At 40.0% G+C, this 27210-nt stretch overlaps 2 protein-coding genes across 7 annotated transcripts in view; one reads left to right on the top strand and one right to left on the bottom strand.

The window, feature by feature from the left end:
• The window catches only part of VTA1 (vesicle trafficking 1), a 76943-nt gene extending 60993 nt beyond the window's left edge, over positions 1–15950 (bottom strand). Inside the window, exon 1 of the mRNA XM_004044765.5 lies at positions 15712–15950. Within this exon, the coding sequence (XP_004044813.1) occupies positions 15712–15823 (112 nt within the window). The 5' untranslated portion in view covers positions 15824–15950. The remainder of the gene's footprint in view (positions 1–15711) is intronic.
• Positions 15951–15965: 15 nt separating this feature from the next.
• The window catches only part of NMBR (neuromedin B receptor), a 72730-nt gene continuing 61485 nt past the window's right edge, over positions 15966–27210 (top strand). For 3 of the 6 annotated variants that reach the window (XR_010134379.1, XR_010134382.1, XM_019029815.4), the window contains exons 1-2: positions 15966–16066; positions 20469–20543. The gene's annotated coding sequence lies outside the window, so the exon portion shown is untranslated. Of the gene's footprint in view, positions 16161–20468; positions 20544–21296; positions 22954–23420; positions 23540–27210 lie in introns of those variants that run through there. The other 3 variants (XR_010134380.1, XR_010134381.1, XM_055392025.2) reach the window with 3 other exon arrangements.

Below are 27210 nucleotides of genomic sequence, written 5' to 3'. Positions count from 1 at the left end.
ATCCTGGCCAACACGGTGAAACCCTGTCTCTACTAAAAATACAAAAAATTAGCTGGGTGTCGTGGCAGGCGCCTGTAGTCCCAGCTACTCAGGAGGCTGCGGCAGGAAAATTGCTTGAACCCAGGAGGCAGAAGTTGCAGTGAGCTGAGATTGCATCACTGCATTCCAGCCTGGCAACAGAGCAAGACTTTGTCTCAAAATACTACTACTACTACTACTACTACTAATACCTGAAATGAAAAATTCAGTGGATAGGATTAATAGTATAGACACCAAAAAAGAAAAGATTAGTAAACTCTGGAACATTGCAATATAAACTACCCAAAGTAGTTTATATAATTTTTGAGATGGGGTCTCGTTCTGTTGCCCAGGTTGGAGTGCAGTGGCACAATCTCAGCTCACTGCAACCTCCACTTCCTGGGCGCAGATGGTTCTTCCACCTCAGCCTCCCAAGTAGCTGAGGCTACAGGTGCAGGACACCATGTCTGGGTAATTTCTTTTTGTATTTTTGGTAGAGACAGGGTTTCACCATGTTGCCTAGGCTGGTCTCGAACTCCTGAGCTCATGTGATCCACCCACCTCGGCCTCCCAAAGTGCTGAGATTACAGGCATGAGCCACCATGCCCAACCAATACCAGATTTAAAACTTGGATCTTGATGAGTACTGAAAATGATATTTATGTCGCAAAATATAAAAATTTTTATTTTTACATTTTATAAATTTCTTTAAAAGAGAATAGTTAAAAAATATATAAGGTTTATGGTATACGTATAAATACAATGTATGACAACTATAGGCAAAGGACATGAGAGGGGAAAAGACAGTAAAGATCTTTCCTTAAATATTAGGTGGTATATTATGAGACAGTAGATTATGATAAGCTATTGTAAGCATTCTAGAGCAACCACTAAAAAAAAAAAAGAGGAATATCTAGTAACTTCACAGTGGAGGTATGATAGAATTCTAAAAGAACTTCGATTATCAAAAAGGCAGAAAAAGGAGAAAGAAGAAACAAACAACAAATGAGACATAGAAAACCAATAGCAAGACTTAAACCCAAACATACTCATTACATTAATTATAAATGTTTTAAACATTGCAATTAAAAGGTAGAGGTTGTTATAATGGATAAAAACATAAGATCCAGCAATATACTATTGATAAGATCCCACTGAACTGGAGTAATAACTTGATAATAACTAATATTAAATGAGTAATCGCCATGGATCATGTATTCATTTAGTCATATAAAAATAGAAAAATTGATTAATCCACCAAAAAATTTTGTGAAGTTGATCTTATTATTATACTGAGTATATTAATAAAAAACCTGAAACTCATAAGGTCATGCAGGCCATAAATGATAGGTTAGGACTTGACTCAGGCAGTGTGGCTCCAGAGTCTTACCCTGCATCCAGCAAGATGCCTCTCTTCATATACACATATAAAATTATATATAACCACAAATGTTATATACATTGCAACATGTAATTTGTTTGCACCCTTCATTTTTACATTATGCTGTGGGCTATGGCAGCTTTTGTAATAAATGTAATTCCATATATCTTTAACAGTTACATAATATAAACTTTCCATACTGATAGGTATTTAGATTTTCAATTATATTGCCTCTCGGGGGAGCTGCAAAAGTGTGGAGGCTTTTTTTTTTTTTTTTTTAACTTCTATTTTAAAATGCAATGTCTGGGGGTACTACTACCATTTAAAACAGTAATATCCTGAAAGGTACTGGGCAGCCCTGACAACAAAGAATTGCTCCTCCAAGACTTGTTAAGGGTCACCAAGTAGAAACAATAATAAATTGAGGTAAAAAAAAAAAAAAACCCAAAATAGTAAAAACACAAAAATCTGACAAGCCACAGAAAAATAAATATAAAAAAACATAAAAAAACGTAAATGTAACAGCCCAATGAAGAATTTCAGTGAAAGTAGGAACTTATATCAAGCATGGTTATTGAAATCTACTATATATATACCTTGACTGTTCAAGAGTATATAAGCTTCCACTTTGAACAACCAAATATAATTGTCATAGAAGACAAACCTTATCAAAGATGCTTAAACCTGTATGAATGCCAAAAAAGAAATGAAAGTTAAGAATGTGTTATCTGACCCCACAGCCCCTTCAACTTTACGGTTTTTTCTAAAGAGATGTAAAATGAGTTGACATTACTCAAAAAGGAAAGAAATAATTTTTACAAAATAAAACTCCTGTTTGCATATATGTTCACAAAAACAAACTTAAGAGGAATGGAAGGCTAACGGATAAATCAGTAGTCCAACATTCTGTGTGTTTATTGTCACTGCTACAGTAAAGTACCCTGAGAAAGCTTATTAATAAAAAAAAGTAAGTAATCAAGCAATAAGACTATAGACTCTAGTTTATCATTCAGGAACCAGCAAAGACTGAAAGGAACTGCTTCTCTTTATTGGTTTAGTTAAACTTGTCTGAATGAATTTAAAATCCAATTTCTATGTGATTGACCCAACAAAAAATAGTAAGAGGCAAGTTATGATTATTATCATTTTTTTGAGACGGAGTCTCGCTCTGTCACCAGGCTGGAGTGCAGTGGCGCAATCTCGGCTCACTGCCACCTCTGCCTCCTGGGTTCAAGCGATTCTTCTGCCTCAGCCTCCTGAGTAGCTGGGACTACAGGTAAACGCTACCACGCCCGGCTAATTTTTGTATTTTTAGTAGACAGGGTTTCACCATATTGGCCAGGCTGGTCTTGAACTTCTGACCTCGTGATCTGCCCACCTGGGCCTCCCAAAGTGCTAGGAGTACAGGCATAAGCAAGTGATTGTTAATGCTAATATCCATGTAGTTTACCATCTATCAATAAAGAAATCCATTGTTATTTAGCATTTACACTAAATTAACATTTTCTACTGGTATGTCCTGTAACATCTCAGAACTGAAATAACTTCATATATACTTACAGCTTCCTGAACAACTGTACTGTATTTAATTTTCTGATGATGATATCAACAAATGAAGACTCTTGAGACTGTGTATATACTTTAACTGGAAGTTTATTAACTTTACAATGTCACCCCCTAGAGGAAGCTTTAAAAATTGAAACTTGAAATTTTATACATTTAGTTACTCACGGCAAACTGAAAAAGGAAGGGGAAAGTTCTGAGTTTAGCTTTATCTACAGCACCAAACCTGGCAGAATCAAAATATTTATCTAACAGTGCCCACTTTTAGTAAAGATTCAAATATTTTCCAGCTTCATTAAAGAAAAATAAACAGATGGAGCTCAGAGACACAGTATTAACAGAAAGCATCTCCTTCATTTTCCACTCTCCACTTAGGGGAATCTCCGAGACTTTTTCACTGGCTTTTTTGCCTTTTTCTTTTGCCATGGATTGTACTAGTCCCTTTCCCCTCAGTTACTCTGTGGCTCACTCAGTAACTGGTTCTCTAATTACTAGCTACTACCAACAATTTTTCATTCAACCGTTTTTTTTTAATCTGACTTTGTTTATTCGGGTCTTGGTTCTATCACTTAGTAACAGAAGGACCAGAAAGACTGTGAGGCAGACATCCTGAAAGAAAGCACTGTTAGAATGCCAATCAGCTACAGGAATGCTACTTGTCTGCCTTATTAGGTGACAACTGTATGGCCATACTTCCCTCTAGGGACCACAACTGCCTTAAAATTCAGGTCAATTTGGCTAACACTTTTTGAGCACCTGTTCTTTATTATGTAAATATCTCTAGTGGCCTAGCACTACCAGGCAGAGTAAATGAATAAAAACTGGTAGCACAGTGTAAGCCTTCCTCAGTTTACAGTCTAGAAGAAAGACAAGCAAATGAAAAAGCAATTACGGTAAAGCTACACCAAGGCATAAAGAACAAAAAGAAACACCTTAAAACTAGGAGACTTAAGAAAAGGCCTCCCAGAGAAAGTGACTTTCAAGCTAGTACCCAAAGGATAAAAATCTAGTGAGTGTGGTGGGGAAGAGAAGAGGTGTCAAGGCAGAGAAAGTAGAATGTTAACAGGCTTGGAGACAACCAAGTGCCTAATGTTCTAGTAACAAAATGAAATTAATTTGATTAAAACTACAAAAGGTGATTCAGAACTCAAATCATGAGGGGTCACTGAAGACAAAGATTTCTTCAGACAGACATATGGAACTGCTTGTATAATAATTCCGTATTCCACACTTTCATATAAACCTTCCCTCATGTTATAAAAGATGCTTTGTGATGTTTAAACAATTACATTACTTTCTATGCAGTGGATATAACATAATTTACTTAGCCATTTCCATAATGATATATATTTTAGGTTATTTTGAGCTTATCATAAATGTATAAATAATCATTCAGGAAATTCTGCATAAAGGTCTTACTAAATGTATAGTTATTTCCTGAACACGTTTCCCCAAACTGGAATTACTGAATTAGATACTCTACATTTTGCCAAAATGCTTTCCAAACTTTGTACCAATCACACAGCCATGTCAGCAAGGATCTGAACGAGTACTCATTTGTACTGAGTCATATTTTTACAGTCAAAAATTGTTATTCCACTTTAATTTACATTTATTACTAACTAGGATGAATGCTTAACTCTAGCTAATAAATTTCAAAATACAGTAGAAATGAAAGATATTCTAGAAAACTACTATATCAAGAATGGCTCAAGAGGAAAATATTTTTCTAATGGAAGAAATTGAGAAATATAAAAAAGCACAAAGTTCTGCTGTATCAATGATTTTTTTAAATCTAAAGAAAGCGGTAAATCTGCTTGCCTTTTTAATCCAACTCACATTTGAGGAAAAGTAGTAATTTTCTCAACAATATCTAAGAAATCAGAGTAACGCTGTTACTAAAAATCTCAAAATGATAACATAACTATAATATATTAAGAACTCTCGATCTCTTGTTCACTGCTCTGTGTTCTCTGCTCATAGAGGCCCAGCCTCTGAGGCCCTTTGACCTGCAGGTATTGGGAGACCCACAGCCAAGAGCCAGGACCCCCTAGAAGTCTAGAAATGGTAAGAGTGCCGGTCCAACATCCCCAGAGAGGGGAGGGGCTGGTTGATGGGAAGTGGCTGTGGCGGGACTCAGGCCTCCCCGCAGTCAGCTCCACAGTCTGTGTCCGGAGTTCTCCTTGCCCAGCTTGGCCTTAGTCCCCACCATCCATAAGATGGCGGCTGCTCGGCCGGGCGTGGTGGCTCATGCCTGTAGTCCCAGCCCTTTGGGAGGCCGAGGCGGGCGGATCACGAGGTCAGGAGATCGAGAACATCCTGGCTAACACGGTGAAACCCCGCCTCTACTAAAAATGCAAAAAAGCTCCCTCTCCCCTCTCCCCTCTCCCCTCTCCCCTCTCCCCTCTCCCCTCTCCCCTCTTTCCACGGTCTCCCTCTGATGCCGAGCCGAAGCTGGACGGTACTGCTGCCATCTCAGCTCACTGCAACCTCCCTGCCTGATTCTCCTGCCTCAGCCTGCCGAGTGCCTGCGATTGCAGGCGTGCACCGCCCCGCCTGACTGGTTTTCGTATTTTTTTGGTGGAGACGGGGTTTCGCTGTGTTGGCTGGGCTGGTCTCCAGCTCCTAACCGCGAGTGATCAGCCAGCCTCGGCCTCCCGAGGTGCCGGGATTGCAGACAGAGTCTGGTTAACTCAGTGCTCAATGGTGCCCAGGCTGGAGTGCAGTGGCGTGATCTTGGCCCGCTACAACCACCTCCCAGCCGCCTGCCTTGGCCTCCCAAAGTGCCGAGATTGCAGCCTCTGCCCGGCTGCCGCCCCGTCTGGGAAGTGAGGAGCGTCTCCGCCTGGCCGCCCATCGTCCGGGATGTGAGGAGCCCCTCTGCCTGGCTGCCCAGTCTGGAAAGTGAGGAGCGTCTCTGCCCGGCCGCCATCCCATCTAGGAAACAAGGAGCGCCTCTTCCCAGCCGCCATCACATCTGGGAAGTGAGGAGCCTCTCTGCCCGGCCGCCCATGGTCTGAGATGTGAGGAGCACCTCTGCCCTGCTGCCCAGTCCGGGATGTGAAGAGCGTCTCTGCCCGGCCGCCCCGTCTGAGAAGTGAGGAGACCCTCTGCCTGGCAACCGCCCCGTCTGAGAAGTGAGGAGCCCCTCCGCCCAGCAGCCACCCCGTCTGGGAAGTGAGGAGCGTCTCCGCCCGGCAGCCACCTCGTCCGGGAGGGAGGTGGGGGGGTCAGCCCCCCACCCGGCCAGCCACCCCGTCCGGGAGGGAGGTGGAGGGATCAGCCCCCCGCCCGGCCAGCCACCCTGTCCGGGAGGTGAGGGGCGCCTCTGCCCGGCCACCCCTAATGGGAAGTGAGGAGCCCCTCTGCCCGGCCAGCCGCTCCGTCCGGGAGGGAGGTGGGGGGGCCAGCCCCCCGCCCGGCGAGCCGCCCCGTCCGGAAGGGAGGTGGGGGGGTTAGCCCACCGCCCAGCCTGCCGCCCTGTCCAGGAGGGAGGTGGGGGTTCGGCCCCCCGCCTGGCCGGCCACCCAGTCCGAGAGGTGAGGGGCGCCTCTGCCCGGCCGCCCCTACTGGGAAGTGAGGAGCCCCTCTGCCCGGCCAGCCGCTCTGTCCGGGAGGGAGGTGGGGGGGTCAACCCCCCGCCTGGCCAGCCGCCCCGTCCGGGAGGTGAGGGGCACCTCTGCCCGGCCGCCCCTACTGGGAAGTGAGGAGCCCCCCCCCGCCCGGCCAGCCGCCCCGTCCGGGAGGGAGGTGGGGGGGTCAGCCCCCCGCCAAGCAAGCCGCCCCGTCCGGGAGGTGAGGGGCGCCTCTGCCCGGCCGCCCCTACTGGGAAGTGAGGAGCCCCTCAGCCCGGCCAGCCGCCCCGTCCGGGAGGGAGGTGGGGGGGTCAGCCCACCGCCCAGCCTGCCACCCTGTCCGGGAGGGAGGTGGGGGGGTCAGCCCCCCGCCCGGCCAGCCAACCCGTCCAGGAGGGAGGTGGGGGGGGGGTCAGTCCCCCGCCCGGCCAGCCGCCCCGTCCGCGGGGGAGGTGGGGGGGCCAGCCCCCCGCCCGGCGAGCCGCCCCGTCCGGAAGGGAGGTGGGGGGGTTAGCCCACCGCCCAGCCTGCCGCCCTGTCCGGGAGGGAGGTGGGGGTTCGGCCCCCCGCCTGGCCGGCCACCCGGTCCGAGAGGTGAGGGGCGCCTCGGCCCGGCCGCCCCTACTGGGAAGTGAGGAGCCCCTCTGCCCGGCCAGCCGCTCTGTCCGGGAGGGAGGTGGGGGGGTCAGCCCCCCGCCTGGCCAGCCACCCCGTCCGGAAGGGAGGTGGGGGGGTCAACCCCCCGCCTGGCCAGCCGCCCCGTCTGGGAGGTGAGGGGCACCTCTGCCCGGCCGCCCCTACTGGGAAGTGAGGAGCCCCTCAGCCCGGCCAGCCGCCCCGTCCGGGAGGGAGGTGGGGGGGTCAGCCCACCGCCCAGCCTGCCACCCTGTCCGGGAGGGAGGTGGGGGGTCAGCCCCCCGCCTGGCCAGCCGCCCCGTCCGGGAGGGAGGTGGGGGGGTCAGCCCACTGCCCAGCCTGCCGCCCTGTCCGGGAGGGAGGTGGGGGTTCGGCCCCCCGCCTGACCAGCCGCCCCATCCGGGAGGTGAGGGGCGCCTCTGCCCGGCCGCCCCTACTGGGAAGTGAGGAGCCCCTCTGCCCGGCCAGCCGCCCCGACCAGGAGGGAGGTGGGGGGGGGGTCAGCCCCCTGCCCGGCCAGCCACCCCGTCCGGGAGGTGAGGGGCACCTCTGCCCGGCCGCCCCTACTGGGAAGTGAGGAGCCCCTCTGCCCGGCCACCACCCCGGCTTGGAGGTGTACCCAACAGCTCACTGAGAACGGGTCATGATGACAATGGCGGTTTTGTGGAATGGAAAGGGGGGAAAGGTGGGGAAAAGATTGAGAAATCGGATGGTTGCCGTGTCTGTGTAGAAAGAGGTAGACATGGGAGACTTTTCATTTTGTTCTGTACTAAGAAAAAATTCTTCTGCCTTGGGATCCTGTTGATCTGTGACCCTACCCCCAACCCTGTGCTCTCTGAAACATGTGCTGTATCCACTCAGGGTTGAATGGATTAAGGGCGGTGCAAGATGTGCTTTGTTAAACAGATGCTTGAAGGCAGCATGCTCGTTAAGAGCCATCACCACTCCCTAATCTCAAGTACCCAGGGACACAAACACTGTGGAAGGCCGCAGGGTCCTCTGCCTAGGGAAACCAGAGAACTTTGTTCACTTGCTTATCTGCTGACCTTCCCTCCACTATTGTCCTGTAACCCTACCAAATCCCCCTCTGCGAGAAACACCCAAGAATGATCAATAAAAAAAAAAAAAAAAAAAAAGAACTCTCAAACTCAAAAATAATGAGCAAAAACATGAAGACGTTTTACTGAAGATGATACCCATATGGTAAATAAGCACATGAAAAGGTTTTCAACTGTATTAGCTATCAGGGAAATAAAAACTAAAACCACAATGAGATATCACTGTACCTATTAAGAATGACTAATTAAAAATAGTGACACAAAATGCTGGTGAGAATGAAGAGAAACTCTATCACTTATGTGTTGCCAATAAGAGTGTAAAATGGTACAGATGCTCTGCAAAACAGTTTGACAGCTTCTTATAAAACTAAACATGCAATTACCATATGATCTAGCTACTGAATTTGTGGGCATTTATCCCAGGGAAATGGAAACTAGGGTCACACAAAAACTATACGTGATTATATTCACTTTATTCATAATTGTCACAAATTTAAAACACTTAAATGTCTTCAATGATTAAACTGTTACACTGTAGTATACACATACGGTGAAATTCTACTGAGCATTAAAAAAGGAATAAACTTGGATAAATCTCCAGAGATTATGCCAAATGAAAAAAGCCAATCCCAAAAGCTTATATATGATTTCATTTAATAGAACATTTGAAATGATAAAACTTTAGAAATGGACAAGTTACTGGCTACCAGGGGATGGGGGTGAGGTAACGAAAAGGAGAAGGCAGGCTATATTAATAAAAGGGCAACAAGGGGAATTCTTAATTATTCTCTATCTTGACTATGGTAATGGGTACAGGAATGTACACCTGACAAAGCTGTTTAGAACTAAATATACACACACACACAAATACATGTAAAACTGACAAAGCCTGAATAAACCAGTGAATTGTACCAATGCCAATATTCTGGTTATGGTACATTATTATAGTTTTGCAAGATATTATCATTGGGGGACATTGGGTAAAGGGTACACAGAATCTCTCTGCAATATTTCTTACAACTACATGTGCTGCACATGGACCTACAACTATTTCAAAAGAAAAAGTTTAATTAAAAGAAAATGCAAAAACTAATGGGATTCTTTCCAGAAATGGAGGGATGTTTCAAATATGAGAGAATTTACTATTTTGCTGCTACTTACATTAAAAAGTTCAAACACATAAACAATAAGCCTATTAACATTTCCACAGACGGCCAAAAGTAATTTGATATACATTATTTCAACATTCATTCCTGATTTAAAAAGAAAACAAAAGACCAACCAACTTTGAAATGTAGGAATATTAAGGTAATTTTAAAAAGTGATAAAACACTAGAAAATTCCCATTAAGGCCAGAAGTGAATCATTTTTGGAAATGATACAAATACTAGAAACGATAGGGCACAAGGTGTAAATCATATGATAATATGACCTACGACTCAATCTAAAATTCATTATAAACATAGTAAGGTAATGAGTTAGAGTACTAGGATTGTTTCCATTCTATTTTGTCATTGATTTGTGGTAGAACATTAAAAAAAAAGCTATGAATTACTGTATAGTTTATTTACTCAATCAACAGGTAAGTTTTACAGGTTATCTAACATGTCTTAGATACTATATTAGGAGGTGGACATTCAATGATCATCACACGACATACTTCTTGTTCTCATAGAGTTTACATTTTAGTGGACTATTAGTAATATTTACAGAGGAGGCATTCATTAAGAATTTGTAAATTCCATTTATGTGTCAGGTGGTAAAAAAAGAAAAAGATAATCCCTGTCCTCCAGGAGAATCAAGATCGAAAGATAAACAGATGTTTATATTATAACACATGTGATGAGGGGCACACAAGAACAATTTCTAGATCATCTTTAAGAGGTCATGAAAAATAATCTGTAAGAAGTAAAATCTGCACTGAGTCAGTAAGTTAGTCAAATTAATAGGAATGCAGAAGGATTCCTGGCAGAGGGTAGCACATAGCCCATGGAGCTTTTATGAATCAGCAAGTAGTTTAGCAAAATACTCTTGAATTTTTTTCTCACAAAAATAAGTTTCCTTGCTCTAGGAATTTATAAAATTATTATATGCTCTAAGATTATAGAAATGTATCCCTTAACATGTTTTTATGTTGATGTCTACACCTTTTCATGAGAAGGTTAAACAGGTATAAAAAATGTGATTTCTATACTACATCAAATATTAACATCTAAAAGTTGTATCTTTGAAACTAAACTATCATAGCAACTTGATATTTATCACGTTTTAAAATACAAAAAGTACTTAACAGAAATTTTACATTGTTATGAATTAAATCAAATATTTATGTATTATTTATTGCCATAATTGAGGAAGAGTAGACTATTGGGGTTCTGTTGTTATTTTTTATTTTTATAAATTAAATTCACAAAAAACAATCCCCCCAAATCCCAGTTTTTCCCATGCTACACAGCAAAATCACCAAATTCTTTAAATTATTTCTGAGTTATAGGCTAAAAACCATATAACCACCTATCATCGAATATTTTAAATAAATTCTAAGCTGGCAATTAAATTAGGCCCACTTTAAAATTTGTTTAAAAATTAAAAAGGATTTGTTACCCCATCATTACTCATTTTCTCAATTCCTGTGATGTATGCAAAAAGATATTACAAAGATTCATCATCTTCTTTCAATCAGAGCCTTCTTATTTATTGTAGGATGCAGAAAGGATTGGGAAAACTTGAAATACTTGTTCCAACAACCCTCAGCGAAAAAAAAAAATAGTAATAACAAATAAGGTTCAATCTCATCAGCTGCTTTATTTTCTTCTTCTTCTTCTCCTTCTTCTCCTTCTTCTTATTTTTTGAGACGAAGTCTTGCTCTTGTTCCCCAGGTTGGAGTGCAATTGCACGATCTCAGCTCACTGCAACCTCCACCTCCAGGTTCAAGCAATTCTCCTGCCTCAGCCTCCCCAGTAGCTGGGATTACAGGCACCTACCACCACACCCAGCTAATTTCTGTATTTTTAGTAGAGATGGGGTTTCACCATATTGGCCAGGCTGATCTTGAACTCCTGACCTCGGGTGATCTGCCTGCCTCGGCCTCCCAAAGTGCTGGGATTACAGGCATGAGCCACCGTGCTCGGCCAAGTTGTTTTAAATGTACTTCCAGAAGAATAAAACAAAACAAAAAACCTCAGAGCCGAAGATTTTAGCTCATTTAGTTTAAAGAGAATGTCTACCACACTGTTTAATGGCAATGCCAGTTGCTAACACCAAACTAATCAGCCAAGTAAGAGTTACTTTTTCAGAGAAATACAATATTCCAGTTCGAATGTCAACTCATGTCCCCATTTTATTTCTAAATTCTAATTATAAAATAGCAATAAGCTGCAGAGCCTTGCAGGAGCTTGTTTGGATGAAACAAGGTACTTTCATCTTCAGTATTTCTCCTTTGTTCTTGGTTTTGCTCTCAACCCAAGAATGGTATTCTTTAATAATGAATGCAGAATGAGGCAGTAAGGTCATCTCATGAAAATTTTTATCATTTTGAGAATTCAGAATACTGCAACACAGGACCGGTTTTAACATAAGGCATTACCCTTAACAGATATATGTATAAATGTAAGAGACTCTGAAAGACTGAGATTTCCCACTGTGGTCCCTCCATGTCCCTGTCCCTACAGCTAATCTTCCTCACATCTTCTTGCTTATGACCTTGGCCCCAAACTGTTCCTCCTCACCCTCTTGATAAAATCCAAGATGACCTAACAATGGCTGCTAATATCGCAGAATAACTCCTCCCTCTTCTGAGATCCACTGACCAACTGTTCCTGAAGAGACAAACTCCAGGTGACTCCCTGCATCCCCCACATACAACTCCAGTTGACTCCCTGCATCCCCCTTATACAAAGTTCTACCCCCTTTCCCTCAAATTAGAATGCTCTTTTGGAACCTTTCATGCTTAGCTTTTTTTTTTTTTGGAGATGGAGTTTCGCTCTTGCTGCCCAGGCTGGAGTGCAATGGCACGATCTCAGCTTACTGCGACTTCTGCCTCCCAGGTTCAAGTGATTCTCCTGCCTCAGCCTCCCAAGTAGCTAGGATTACAAGCATGCGCCACCACACCCAGCTAATTTTGTATTTTTAGTAGAGACAGGGTTTCTTCATGTTGGTCAGGCCGGTCTTGAACTCCCGAATGAAGGTTTATTCTTTGCTCTGGCTGGTTTTCTTCAATGTAAGACCAGGAAAGATAGGAAGGTCTATCCAATGTCTTAATTAATGGAGGCTTCACTAACATGGGTAATTTGAACTGTCTCTTTTGTCTGGACACCCTGGAGGATTTTCCACCTTCTCTTTCAAGGCAATACAACATAAAAGCACTCAGGATGAGTGAGAGTATGCCGTTCTTCATTAAAGTGGGAGAAGGACAATTGTGAACAGGATGTAGGAAAAGATAAGCAGCATATTATATACTACTTTGCTACCCTGACCACAGGAGCTTTGTTAAGATCAGTTTTTGGAAGGAAAACATGGAAGTCAAGAATTGGAAAATTGATTCCTTTGGAATTATTTGCCTACTCCAGTTTGGAGAGTGCTGGTCTAGCACGACTAGCCCACAATTGTAAGGAAAGAAGTCACCAAGAGCAGTGTTCTGTTGAAAAGCAGAATCAGGCCCACAAATATAGCAGCTACAGATGTTATCAAACAGCAAACATAAATCCATATATTTAAAGTGTTCACAGAAATAGAGTGGTTAAAAATATCAGTAACAAGAAACTATCAGAAATGGCCAGGCCAATATGAAAACCAAAAGAGAACACTAAAATAAAAAATTAAAGTAGAAATTCAATAAAAGGGTTAAACAATAAAATATACGGAGGTGAAGATAGACCTCAAGAAATTACACAGAATTCAGCACAGAAAGACAAAGAGATTAAAAAAAATGACAGAATCAAGAGACAAGGAAGTTAAATGGGAGAAGTGCAAAACATGTCTAATCAAACTTTTATGAGAGAATAGAAATATAAGCAATATTTGAACAAATAATAGTAGAGAAAATTTTCCAAAATTGATTAAAAACACCCATCTACAGATTTAGAAAGCCAAAGTCCCAAACAAATACACAAAAAGAAATGAAAGCCTATAAAATCAGAAGGTTAAGTCCTAAGAGATTCATACAATGATTGATAACATTTTTAAATTAAGAACTTCTGAACATCAAAGGTCTTCATAGAGTGAAAAATCAAACTGAAATGGGAGAAGATATTTACAACACATATAACAAAGGATTATCATCTAACATTACGACAAGACTGTGACAGATAAATGGGCAAAAGCAATAAACAAGTATTTCAAAACCGAATCACAAATGGTTAATTAACATATGAAAAGATGCTAAACCTCATTAAGACTCAGAGAATTGCAGATTTCGCTCCAATGAGACACTACCATTTCACACCCACCAGATTGTCAAAAATTAAAAAGTTTAATAACATCAAATGTGATAGGCATATTAGTGTTCATTTTATTATTCCTTAAACTGTCTGCACATTACATATGCTTTTATATGTACATGTTTCATAACTAAAATTGTTAAGTGTCACCTGAGCAATAAAAATATTTCTTCATAAGCCTGATGAGAGCAGTTTCAGTGAAATACTGGGCATGAAAACCAGACTGCATGGGCTGAAAGGCTCTACAAGATAAAGGCGTAAAGCTAACTTATAGACAACTATTTCAAGCTTACCCATAAGGCTGGAAAAGCAGAGCTGCAACTTTAGGGAATGATATGGTGAGAGTTTCTGTTATATTTTTAAATAAAGGAAACTGGATTAGGTTTAGAAAAATCTAGAGGGAAAGGACGACAGTGAATAAGGTGTTCCTGGTTTGTCACAAAGATACATGATACAGGGATCGGGAACAAGAATTTCCTTTAGGGATGAGAGATTCTTTGACCTTATCCCATCACTCCCAAGCCCCATCCACTCCAGTCACAATAGTCTACTTACTCCTCCTTCCAGCAAGCCTCTACTTCGGGACTTTTATAACCTCTATGGAGAATACTCTTTTCCAGATGGTGCAAGGCATGCCTTTCACTCTTTTATTTCTCCAAATGTCAATTCAGTGAAGTGTTCCTGACCACTATGAAACTGAAATCCCATCTGCACTCCCTGCCACCACTACTCCTGATACTCTTATTCCTTTTCCTTGCTCTATTTGTCTTCATAAGCTTTTAATACTCTATGTATGATAGACTCTATATTGTTGAAACTCTCTACCTCCATTGTATGTAAGCTCCAAAAATGCAGCAACTGTAGTCACAGCGCCTACTAATGCTTGATACAAAGGTAGCTCAATGAACACATACTGAATGAATATGGACCCTGCTTGAGGAAACTGAAGAACAAGTATAATAAAAATGATGCTGTAAAATTTGAACAAAATGAAGTAATGCACAGAGAATAATCAATTTGCTGCCCACAGAAGAGGTGACATTTGGGTTAGATCTTGAATCATGAGTTTGCCAAGTGCAAGAAAAAGGTGCACATTCCAAGAGTGGAACATGGTAGGTCTGAAAGGGCCTTGCACATTTGAGAAACAGGGTACATTTGGAGTATGGCAGAGATAACAGTGACCAGATTTTAGCTAACCTTACAATATACACAACAAAGGACGCATTATATCCAACTTCTCAACTCTAAATATCCTTTTCAGAATTATAGTTGTCCAGTTACTTGTTTTATTTGCAGTAAAGTTAAGAGTACAGAATACAAAATAAAGTTAACACAGAATTACTGGTACTCCCTTTACTCACTACAAGTTTGAGCAGAGTTAACCTATATATTTTTTTAATCAAACTGTAAATTCAACGTATAACACTCAAAGTGAAAATACTGCTTTCAAAGGTCTCAACAGCAGGTATTATTCAAAGAAGTCAAAACTAAAAATTCTGCATGGTAGGAGAGAGCAGCTGGGTGGGGAAAGGTCAAATTCAACTGCTTATTTAGGAGCAGATACTCCCCATTTAACCAAATGAGTTTCTGATTGGGCTTGCATGCTGTCATAAATAATTTTCTCTTATTACTATGTTTTCAACTAGTCTATCGTCCTTTTATCCACATCACTCCTTCTTTCGGACACTCACCTTCGTTTTAAACCTAACTCAATTTATTTTCAGGATTCCTATTTGAGACAAGAGGCTCTTGTGTTTACACACACAGAGAAAACCTTGGAAGATTATATTCCACAGTTCAAGAGTCTGTGTAGTCAGTACTGGAGCATTTAAGCACAAGATAGGAGAAGCAGTGGACACCATGCTGTTTTGGGATTCCTACTGCCAGGGGGTGGGAACCCAGGGAGTTCCCTGGGTAGGCTCGAGGTCAAAGCTCAGGTTTAAAGCGAGGGGGGCGGGGCATTCCCCAAGAACCTTAGGGAGGTGTGTGGGCCCTAAAATGCAACTGGGAAAGAAGGGGCGCGGCCACTCGGAAAGACTCACAGTAATAAGCCACCACAGGGTCTCGCTTGTCATGCTCCTGAGCCGTCCTCAGATGATGCTGTATGCTCTTGAACTGTGCGGGGAGCGGGGGCAGCGGTGCAAGCGCGGCCATCTCTACTCCGAACTCACCACTTCCTACTCGCGCGCCACCGGCACTTCCGCTTCCGTCTGGGCGGTAGCGCGCAAGAGCGTTCAGAGCAAATCCTGCCCACTCTTCCGTTGCTCAGCGACGTCAAGTCAACTACGGATCCCCAGCTGGGACAACCTCAGGGTGCTTGGCTCTCGGCGGTTAGAACCCACAGAAGACCGAGCATTTTGGCGCTTATGCCGCGCATGGCGCTAGCGCTCTCTGCTGGTAGGAGGAAGGGTTTTTGTTTTGTTTTGCTTTTTTGTTTGGTTTGTTGTTTGTGGCAAAAGGAAGGATAGAAAAGGAAAAACAAGAAAATAATGTATGTTGACTGGGAGAAAGTATAAAGGCAAGAATTGCCTTTGGCGTCATTCAGGAATTACCACTTCCAGTTAATATGCCACATTAATATTCCATATAGCAGTGTCCTTTAGAAGCCTTTTTGATTTTAGAAACTAATTTCAATACTTGCATGAGAGAGAAATAATGTGTTTAAATTGTAAATTAAATTTTTCTATGTTGACATAGTGGATAAAATAATCAGATTTCGCGCCAAATTAAGCTAAACATATGAAGCTTAAAGAAGATTGAACTTTTGTTCTTAGCTGGCTAGTACGTATTTTAGTGAATGAATAATCTGTAGATCACCTTTTTTTTTCTGGAGAGTGATTAACAATTTGTAAAGTATTTTCATATTTATTATCTTGTCTTAATGTAAGATAGGGTGTTTGGGACTTTTTCAACGCTGGTAACTCTTAACCATTGTACAGTAGGCATCACTTTTCCTTCTACCCTCAATGACTTCAATTCTCTTCCTCTCCTCTCCATCCCATACTTATATCTTTCAGGACTGTACACTTTATTTACTTCCTCCAATAACCTTCTTTATTTTATCTCAGTCCTCAGTTTTGACAATTCATCTTAAAACTAGTTTTCACTGAAATCACACTATCCCCAAGAGCCAAAATCTCCAGCTCGGAAATTCCCCTCTGCCTACTATTTTCTGATCACTCTCTCACCCCCAGAAGAAACCGCTCCATGTCCTCATATTATCCCACTCCACATACGTTGTCTAGACCTATCTGCAAAGTCCGTCATCTTATTCTGGGTCGGGCTTTTTTACTCAGCCTGAAACTCAGTTCTGTCTTCTTCCCCAATCTCAGCGGCATATTTCCTACCACTGGAGAATGTATGGTTTCTTTCTCTTTCTCTTACTCCCACTATTTGGACTTTCCAGTCAAAAGTTGCTAGATTGGTAGAGAAATCAATGAAGAAAAGCAGAGTTGGATAACCATAACTGTTTTCTTTCTATACTCACAACTTTTCATTTATTTGTTTCCTATTACTTCTTGATTCTCAACTGCAGCTGCCCTTAAAGATCAACTTTAAAGCCCACTCCAGGCATTCTCACTTAATTGTTCTAGGTGGGATCCTAAATATCAGTATCTTTAAAAGGTCCTCATGTAATTTTAATGTTACGTCTAGGGTTAAGGACCAGTGCTGTAGTCGACAGATGGTGTTTCAAACTTCTCTCGCTCTATTCAAGCTAGGCACTCAGCCCCAATTTCCTTGGTCTACAACAGCATTTCCTGCTATTGAGATTAAGGCCACCACCAGATATGAATTATTTTGCCTTGCCTCTACCACAACTTAAAGTAATAATAACTAGCTAGCAGCATTTGCTGAGCATCAACTATGTATCATGCATGTTTCTAGGGTCTTTATATTAATTTATTTAATTTGCACCACAACCCTATGAGGAACATATCATTATTATTTTACAGATGAGAAAAATAAGACACATAGAATCTGGATAACTTGCACTAGGTCACAGCCAGGAAGGATGAGTATTCCACATTAAAATCTAGGTATTTTGGTTTCAGAGCCTGTGCACCTAGCCATTACTACTTGACTATGATGTCTTTCTAGATCTTATGTTTTATCTTTTCTCTATTCCATCATCTTATGTCTGAGAAACAAATGTTCCTCTTCCTGGTAGAAGGCTGCACCTTCCTGTTATTCTCCTGATCTCCCCCTTCAGAAGTGAATTTTGCCACTCTTTCTCATTTGCATACATTCATGCATACTCTTATTTGCATACCCTCATGAGCAGGACTGAGGGAAAAATAAGAAAGTGAAATGGTTGGAATTGGATTTTACTCTCTGATCTGCCAACACATGCTCTTTTCTTTTCTTTTCTCCTTCCTTCCTTCTTTTTTTCTTTCTTTCTTTTTTTTTTTTTTTTAGACAGGTTCTCACTCTGTCACCTAAGCTGGAGTGCAGCACACTATCAGAGCTCGCTGCAGTCTTGGACTCCTGGGCTCAAGGATCCTCTTGTCTCAGCCTCCTTAGTAACTGGGACCACAGGCACATAACACTATGGCTAATTATTATTATTTTGTTGCCTAAGCAGGTCTTGAACTCTTAGTCTCAAGTGATACTCCTGCCTCGGCCTCCCAAAGTGCTGAGATTACAGACAAGAGCCTCATGCTCTCTTCTTTCTAAATATGCTACCCCTTCCATGAGATGATAATTGATTTGATGGAGAACAGTACAGAGACAGTGTTAGTGTAACACACATTGAAATTATGCTATGAAACAAATATTAATGACTGTGAGGTTGCTTTTTCTTGTTTTACTATGATATTTTACTAGAAAGACCTAAATTCTTCTTCTCCATTCATCTCAGACCAGTTTCTGAAGGATCTGACATCACCCTCTAGGACTGGGCTAGAACCTTGGCAAGTAAGGGGAGGGCAGAGCTGTAGAACGAAATAGGGGGTGAGGGCAACCATAGGAAGAAGAAAATGGAGAGAAACTAGAGCTGACAGGTGTTTTGATGGGAAAAAATGTTTTGCACCATCCCCTAGATACACACGTATGTGTGATCATCTGACAATAAAAATATTCTGTGTCAGTTTGGTCGGAACCATCTTGTTGGCAAATGACAGGGCATCAGTCAATGTAATCAGGATAATATATATATCTATAGCTGTATCTTTTTAATATACTGTATGTGGTAGAAATTTGGGTTCCAGTATCATGAGACTAACATCCTATTATTTTAGCATCCCCCCAAGTAGAAATAATTTTTCCTTAAATTTTCCAGCAGAAGAATGATAGGGAAGACCCTGAAAACTTGGCCAGGACCATTTGCCACCCCATCCGCCATGGCTGGGACATGTACACACTATAAACATTGCATTTTATGTTTTAAACATGGATATTTAATTGTTCTGGCACATTTAAAACAATAAGCTAACTGTATACGAATATAATGTATTCACAAATGTGAATTACATTAGCACATTTAAAACAATAAGCTAACTATATACGAGCAAACATATTTCCAGTCTCTTGATTGTTCCCATTCCATATGCCTATCTTCATGCCCGGTCCACATGATTTTGATTATTGTACCTTTAAAGAAGTCTTCAGAGTATGTAGTGTAAGTCCTCTGTCTGTTTTTTTTTTCCTTTGCTTTTTCAAAATTGTGTTGGCTATTCTAGGTCTCCTGTATTTCCATATAAATTTTAGAAACAGCTTGTCAATTTCTATATAAGTTTCCTAGGATTTTGACTGGAATTATATTGAATTTACAGATCAGTTTATAATGACTAAAGTTACAAATGAGTAAGACTACCAAGCCTTACTCGACATGGTTTATTTTTCCACTTAAAATGGTGCAGTGGCTCACGCCTGTAATTCCAGCACTTTGGGAAGCCGAGGAGAGTGGATCACCTGAGGTCAGGAGTTTGTGATCAACCTGGCCAACATGGAGAAACCCCGGCTCTACTAAAAGTACAAAATTAGCAGGGTGTGGTGGCACATGCCTGTAATCCCAGCTACTTGGGATACTGAGGCAAGAGAATCGCTTGAACCCAGGAGGCGGAGGTGGGAGTGAGCCAAGATTGTGCCACTGCACTCCAGCCTGGGTGACAGAGTGAGACTCCGTCTCAAAAAATAAAAAATAAAATTAAAATTAAAATTAAAGGTCTTTAATTATTTTCATCACTGTTTTGTAGTTTTCATTGTACAGGTCTAGCACATATTTTGAAAAATTTATCCCTATGCATTTCATATTTTTTATTGCATTGTAAATGATTTTTTTACATTTAAATTTTATTTTTTATTACTCTATAGAAAAATTATTCCTCATAAGTTTATTTATATATATTTTTAAAGTTAGAGTCTTGTTCTGCCCCCCAGGCTAAAGGGCAGTGGTGCAATCATAGCTCACTGCAGCCTCAAACTCCTGGGCTCAAGTCACCCTCTCACCTCAGCCTCTGGAGTAGCTGAGACTGCAGGCAGGCACCACCATGCCTGGCTAATTTTCTTATTTTTTGTAGAGGTGGAGTCTTGCTATATTGCCTAGGCTGATCTCAAACTCCTAGACTCAAGCGATCCTACTGGCTTCACCTCTATAAGTGCTGGGATTACAGGCATGAACCACAGTGCTTGGCCTATGAATTTAATTTTTTGGAACGTTCTTTAGAATTTTCTATGTACATGATCATGTCTGTGAATAAAGATTTATTATTTTGCAATTCATATATTGTTTGTGTTATTGTACTTATTGAAAAAATATATATATATATGTTTATTTTGTTTTTGTCTTATTGAATTCCAGTTCAACGTTAAACACAAATGGAAAAAGTAGAGAGCCTTGCCTGTTTTGAGACTACAGGGGAAATTGTTAATTCCAGTAAGTTTCCTTAGATGCTATTTATCAAGCTTAGGTAGATCTCATTTAAAGTGAGAGGTTTAGGGTTTTTGGTTTGTTTCATTATAAATGTGTGTTTATAATATAACTTTTCATTCCTGGGGTAAACCCCACCTAATGTGATGTATTATTGTTATATATATTGCTGGATCCTATTTGTAAATATATTTTTTCTAAGCATTTTTAATATCAATATTATGCTAGCCTCCTTACATGAAATGGCAAATATTCTCTTCTAATTCCTAAAAAAGATTTTGGAGTATTATTTCTTCCTTAAACATTTAATGGAATTCACCACTGAATTCATCAGGGCCTGGCATTTCTTTATGGGAAGTCTTTGGATTTAAAATTTTAAAAATCAATATATGGATAGTCATATTTTTTGTTTATGTCTGTCAATTTTTAGTAGTTTGGAATTTAGAAATTTTTTCATCTAAGTATCAAAAACTTATTGACCTAACATTGTTCAGGATGTTTCCTTACAATCGCTTCAAGGTTTTACTACAATGTCCCTTTTCTGATTTATCTTATGGATGATTTTCATGTTCTCCCTTATTGTCTCATATTATCAAACCAGAAATTTATAAGTTTTATTAATCTTTTCAAAGAACCAGATTTTGGTTTAATTGATTTTCTCTATTGTCTTTGGGTTTTATATCACTGTGTTTTATACTCATATTTTTATTTGCATCCTTCTATTTAATTTGTATTTAAATTATCTTTTAAAAACTTCAGGCAGGGCGTGGTGGCTTATGCCTGTAATCTCAGCACTTTGGGAGTCCGAGGCCGGTGAATCGCGGGGTCAGGAGTTCGAGATCAGCCTGGCCAACATGGTGAAACCCCATCTCTACTAAAAATACAAAAAATTAGCTGGGTGTAGTGGCAGGTGCCTGTAATCTCAGCTATTCGGGAGGCTGAGGCAGGAGAATCGCTTGAACCCAGGATGCAGAGGTTGCAGTGAGTCGTGATCGCAACACTGCACTCCAGCCCTGGAGACAGAGTGAGACTCCATCTTAAAAAAAAAAAAAAACAAAGCAACACAACTTCAGAAAGTGAGCAGTTAAAATCACAATATAACTTCTTTCTAACATAATATTTAGAACTTCTGATATTCCGCCAAACACTGTTTTAACTGCTTTCCACTTACTTTGATAAGTTGTATCTGCATTTTTGTTTAAAGTAGTTTTTAATTTTCCAGGTAATTTTTTCTTTGATCCATGGGTTAATAAAAGTATGTTGTTAATTTTTCAAACATTTGGATGCATCCCTGATATCTTAATTTTATTAATTTCTAGTTTAATTCCATTGTGACCAGAGACTATGGTCTGTATGATTTCAATCCTTGAGACTTTATTATGGGCCAGCAAATGATCTCTTTTGGTGAATGTTACACACACACTTGAAAAGAACATCTGTTCTGTTGTTGCTGGGTGGAATATTCTATAAATATCAATTAGTTCAAGTTGCTTATTAATAATTTATAATCCTGTATATCCTTTTTGATATTCTATTTACTTTGTCAGTTTATTACTGAGAGAGAAGTGTTGAAATCTTTAGCTATAATAGGATATATTTCTTTTTTCAATCTATCAGGTTTTGCTTCATGCATTCTGAATCTCTATTAACTGGTGGCATACATATTACAACTATTATGCTTCCTGATGAAATTATACTTTCATCATTATGAAATGTCTCTTTAATCTCTGTCATCATTCCTTGCTGTAAAATTGACTTGAGTTTTCTCATATTAATATAGCCAATTGAGCTCTCTGATGCTTAGGATTTGCATGATACATCTTTTCCCATTTATTTTCTATAAAATATTCAAGATTTTAAAATATTAAACCTTTAAATATTTAAAAATGTTTAAAGTGGGGTTCTTGTTAATAATTTGGTCTGGATTTTAAAAAATACATTTAGACAATCTCTATGTTTTTGGAGTGCCAAGATCTTTTGTATTTATTGTTAACCATTGATATGTTTGGGTTTGGTTCCACTACCTTGTTATTGTTTCTATTTGTTTCACCTGTTTTTGTTCTCTTTTTTTGCTTTCCTGCCACCTTTTATATTAATTGAATGTTTTATGATTCCAGTTAATTTTGTTTGTTTGCTTGTTAAGCCAAAATTGTGTTGGCTTTTTAAACTGGTTGTTTTATATTTTATAATATACAACTTAAAGTTATCACAGCATACTTCAAATGATAATATACTTTACATATATTACAAGAATCTTATAATAGTATACTTCTACACTTGATTTGATTTGCCGAGGTTTATCAATTTTATTGTAATTTTCAAGAGTGATCTGAGATTTATTTTATTTTGTTTGTTTTCTAAAATGTTACTTTTTACCTATATCCTTATTAAATTATTTTTGTTTATCTTTGTTTAATAAGTTCTTATGTTTGCTTTTTGAATTACATTTATGTTTCCTTTTTCATAATAGATGTATTTTCAGCTGTCAATTTTCAGTGCACTATGAATTTGCTCATATCTCATAGGTTTTAATATGTAGCATCCCACTTCTTGTTCACATAAATAGCCGGAAAAGCTTCAGTTTAAATTACCTTATTTCACCAAAGAGCTTTTTATGAAATGGTTTTAAATATCATTTCAAATGGTTAGATATTGCTTAGTTTTGATGCTCTTATTAATTTTTACTATATTTGCATTTTAGTCAGAAAAATTAGTTTTTATATTGGAATATGAATTTTGATATATAGCATTTATTATTCAGGACTATATTGCTGTGTGCTAACAATTCTGATATAGTTACTAATAAAATGAAATCATAGTAGGTCGGTAGTGAATTTACAAGATTGTCTAAACCATCTGTCTCGTCTTATCTCTATCTTTAAGCATAACAATATGTAGTGTTTAGTTCAAAGAAGTAGAGACAAGCAAAGTTTCTTTGGTGGCTTAGAGATGCCATCCTTCCACCTTGTCAGTTGAAGAGATCAAGAGCTCAGGGAGGCCGAGGAAGTTGGCTTTTAACGGATGCTACAGTAAGGTAGCTGGAAAAGCAAGAGAGCTCCAGAGATCTGCAAAGGGCATTTAAGTGAGTCCTGATCAGTGCAACATCTTTAAATATCTTTCCAGAAAAAGAACTAATTGAAAGGATCAAAAGGAACAATACTCAAGATTCACACAAGACTGAGAATAGTTGCTGTTCCCAAAGTCAGAGTGGAAAAATCCCTTAATAAAGGGATATATGTTGACAATGCCCTACCCTAAAGGATGAATCAGAGTAAGAATAAATCCAAGCGTTTATCTATGATTGGGCAATAATGTTAAGGGGAAGTCTTCTGTGGGATTTTTTGGAAAAGTGATCTTCCCTGGGGAAGAATCCTGAGAGGCAAACCAGAAGAAGGTCCTTTTGCCCCATCTCCTTTCTTTCCTTGGACACAGAGAGAACCTGTTTCATGTAGCAGTGGCAATTTGTGTCACCACCACAAGTCAACCAGCAGGAGGGTAGAATTCAAGATTTTTGGGACTAGTGAAAGGATAGTATTTCCAAACCACCAAATAGACATCTGATAGAGCACACAGAAAGGTTCTTCCTTAGTATTGGGGCAAAACTGGCCTTTCAGTAAGTACTACACTGGTCATATATAACAAAGCTTAAAAGGAAGCAGAAAGGATCATCTGTTTCCAAGTAACTTAACTGTGCTCCAGAACTAAGTTGAAGAATATTTATGAGAAGAAAAATAATTGGCATCCAGCAGGATAAAACACACAATGCCTGGCATTCAATAAAAAAGTACCAGCCTTGCAAAGATGCAGGAAAAATAGGACCCATAATGAAAATGTGTATGTTTGTCAGCAGATTGGCGGGAGCATTCCACCTTGAATGCAGGCAATCAAGGGGTATGTTATCTATAGAGAATTTAAAAATAAGGATAAAATATTAAACAATGTTGCTGTTTATTAACACCAATGGTTAGTTATTCTAAATAAAGAAAGTCAATAAATATCCTTTGTTTGTAAAGTGGACAATTTTTACCAGTCCCCACCCTGTTGGCATGCCACTGCTATAGTATGATTTTATAGCTCACGTGCTAGAGTATGATTTTATAAAGGTATTAAATCTTGATGTTCTTTTTATACAAATTTTTTAATGCAGTACTTGTTAAATAGCAGACATCAGTAGCTATTTGTGAAATGAAGATAAGTTGGGTTTTCTCCTGTGCTTTCATGTAGAGAAAACCTCAATGATGAAAACCTTAGATCCAGAAATTCATGATATCAAACACAGGCTGCATAAAGCTTGAGGAAAAATGGAAAACCTTAGTATTTGACTATACTGATTTCCCTACTAAGTTACCAGTATAAGGCAGTAATACATAAGGATTTTAAATAATATCAAATGAATCAAATGATTGTTGGTAAGGCAGGCAGATAAAAAGAAATACACTAAATCAATATAAAATTGTCCCTGAAATAATTTCATAGCTATTGAGGAAGTCTAAATATAAACACAGTGTTCCCTTTTGATAAATATAGAAGTTATAGTTGCAGGACATCTGTGGGCACAGAAAGGTTTTTTTTTTCCCCAAGAAGAAACAAGGATCCCATGTGCAATATAATCCATAGCATTTTTTATTTGGTAACTATATTTCTACATCATTTTAGTATTGAAACTTTCAAGAAAACTGATTGAATATCCACCATGATCAAGTGGGCTTCATCCCTGGGATGCAAGGCTGGTTCAATATACGCAAATCAATAAATGTAATCCAGCATATAAACAGAACCAAAGGCAAAAACCACATGATTATCTCAATAGATGCAGAAAAGGCCTTTGACAAAATTCAACAACCCTTCATGCTAAAAACTCTCAATAAATTAGGTATTGATGGGATGTATCTCAAAATAATAAGAGCTATCTGTGACAAACCACAGCCAATATCATACTGAATGGGCAAAAACTGGAAGCATTCCCTTTGAAAACTGGCACAAGACAGGGATGCCCTCTCTCACCACTCCTATTCAACATAGTGTTGGAAGTTCTGGCCAGGGCAATTAGGCAGGAGAAGGAAATAAAGGGTATTCAATTAGGAAAAGAGGAAGTCAAATTGTCCCTGTTTGCAGATGACATGATTGTATATCTAGAAAACCCCATTGTCTCAGCCCAAAATCTCCTTAAGCTGATAAGCAACTTCAGCAAAGTCTCAGGATACAAAATCAATGTACAAAAATCACAAGCATTCTTATACACCAATAACAGACAAACAGAGAACCAAATCATGAGTGAATTCCCATTCACAATTGCTTCAAAGAGAATAAAATACCTAGGAATCCAACTTACAAGGGATGTGAAGGACCTCTTCAAGGAGAACTACAAACCACTGCTCAATGAAATAAAAGAGGATACAAACAAATGGAAGAACATTCCATGCTCATGGGTAGGAAGAATCAATATCGTGAAAATGGCCATACTGCCCAAGGTAATTTATAGATTCAATGCCATCCCCATTAAGCTACCAATGACTTTCTTCACAGAATTGGAAAAAACGACTTTAAAGTTCATATGGAACCAAAAAAGAGCCCACATCGCCAAGTCAATCCTAAGCCAAAAGAACAAAGCTGGAGGCATCACCCTACCCGACTTCAAACTATACTACAAGGCTACAGTAACCAAAACAGCATGGTACTGGTACCAAAACAGAGATATAGATCAATGGAACAGAACAGAGCCCTCAGAAATAATGCTGCATATCTACAACTATCTGATCTTTGACAAACCTAACAAAAACAAACAATGGGGAAAGGATTCCCTATTTAATAAATGGTGCTGGGGAAACTGGCTAGCCATATGTAGAAAGCTGAAACTGGATCCCTTCCTTACAACTTTTACAAAAATTAATTCAAGATGGATTAAAGACTTACATGTTAGACCTAAAACCATAAAAACCCTAGAAGAAAACCTAGGCATTACCATTCAGGACATAGGCATGGGCAAGGACTTCATGTCTAAAACACCGAAAGCAATGGCAACAAAAGCCAAAATTGACAAATGGGATCTAATCAAACTAAAGACCTTCTGCACAGCAAAAGAAACTACCATCAGCGTGAACAGGCAACCTACAAAATGGGAGAAAATTTTCACAACCTACTCATCTGACAAAGGGCTAATATCCAGAATCTACAATGAACTCAAACAAATTTAGAAGAAAAAAACAAACAACCCCATCAAAAAGTGGGCAAAGGATATGAACAGACACTTCTCAAAAGAAGACATTTATGCAGCCAACAGACACATGAAAAAATGCTCATCATCACTGGCCATCAGAGAAATGCAAATCAAAACCACAATGAGATACCATCTCACACCAGTTAGAATGGCAATCATTAAAAAGTCAGGAAACAACAGGTGCTGGAGAGGATGTGGAGAAATAGGAACACTTTGACACTGTTGGTGGGACTGTAAACTAGTTCAACCCTAGTGGAAGTCAGTGTGGCGATTCCTCAGGGACCTAGAACTAGAAATACCATTTGACCCAGCCATTCCATTACTGGGTATATACCCAAAGGACTATAAATCATGCTGCTATAAAGACACATGCACACATATGTTTATTGCGGCACTATTCACAATAGCAAAGACTTGGAACCAACCCAAATGTCCAACAATGATAGACTGGATTAA

This window comes from Gorilla gorilla, chromosome 5 (assembly GCF_029281585.2).
Source record: "Gorilla gorilla gorilla isolate KB3781 chromosome 5, NHGRI_mGorGor1-v2.1_pri, whole genome shotgun sequence".
NCBI lineage: Eukaryota > Metazoa > Chordata > Mammalia > Primates > Hominidae > Gorilla > Gorilla gorilla.
Note: the sequence above shows the minus strand (reverse complement) of the source record. Positions and strands in the feature narration are given on the sequence as shown.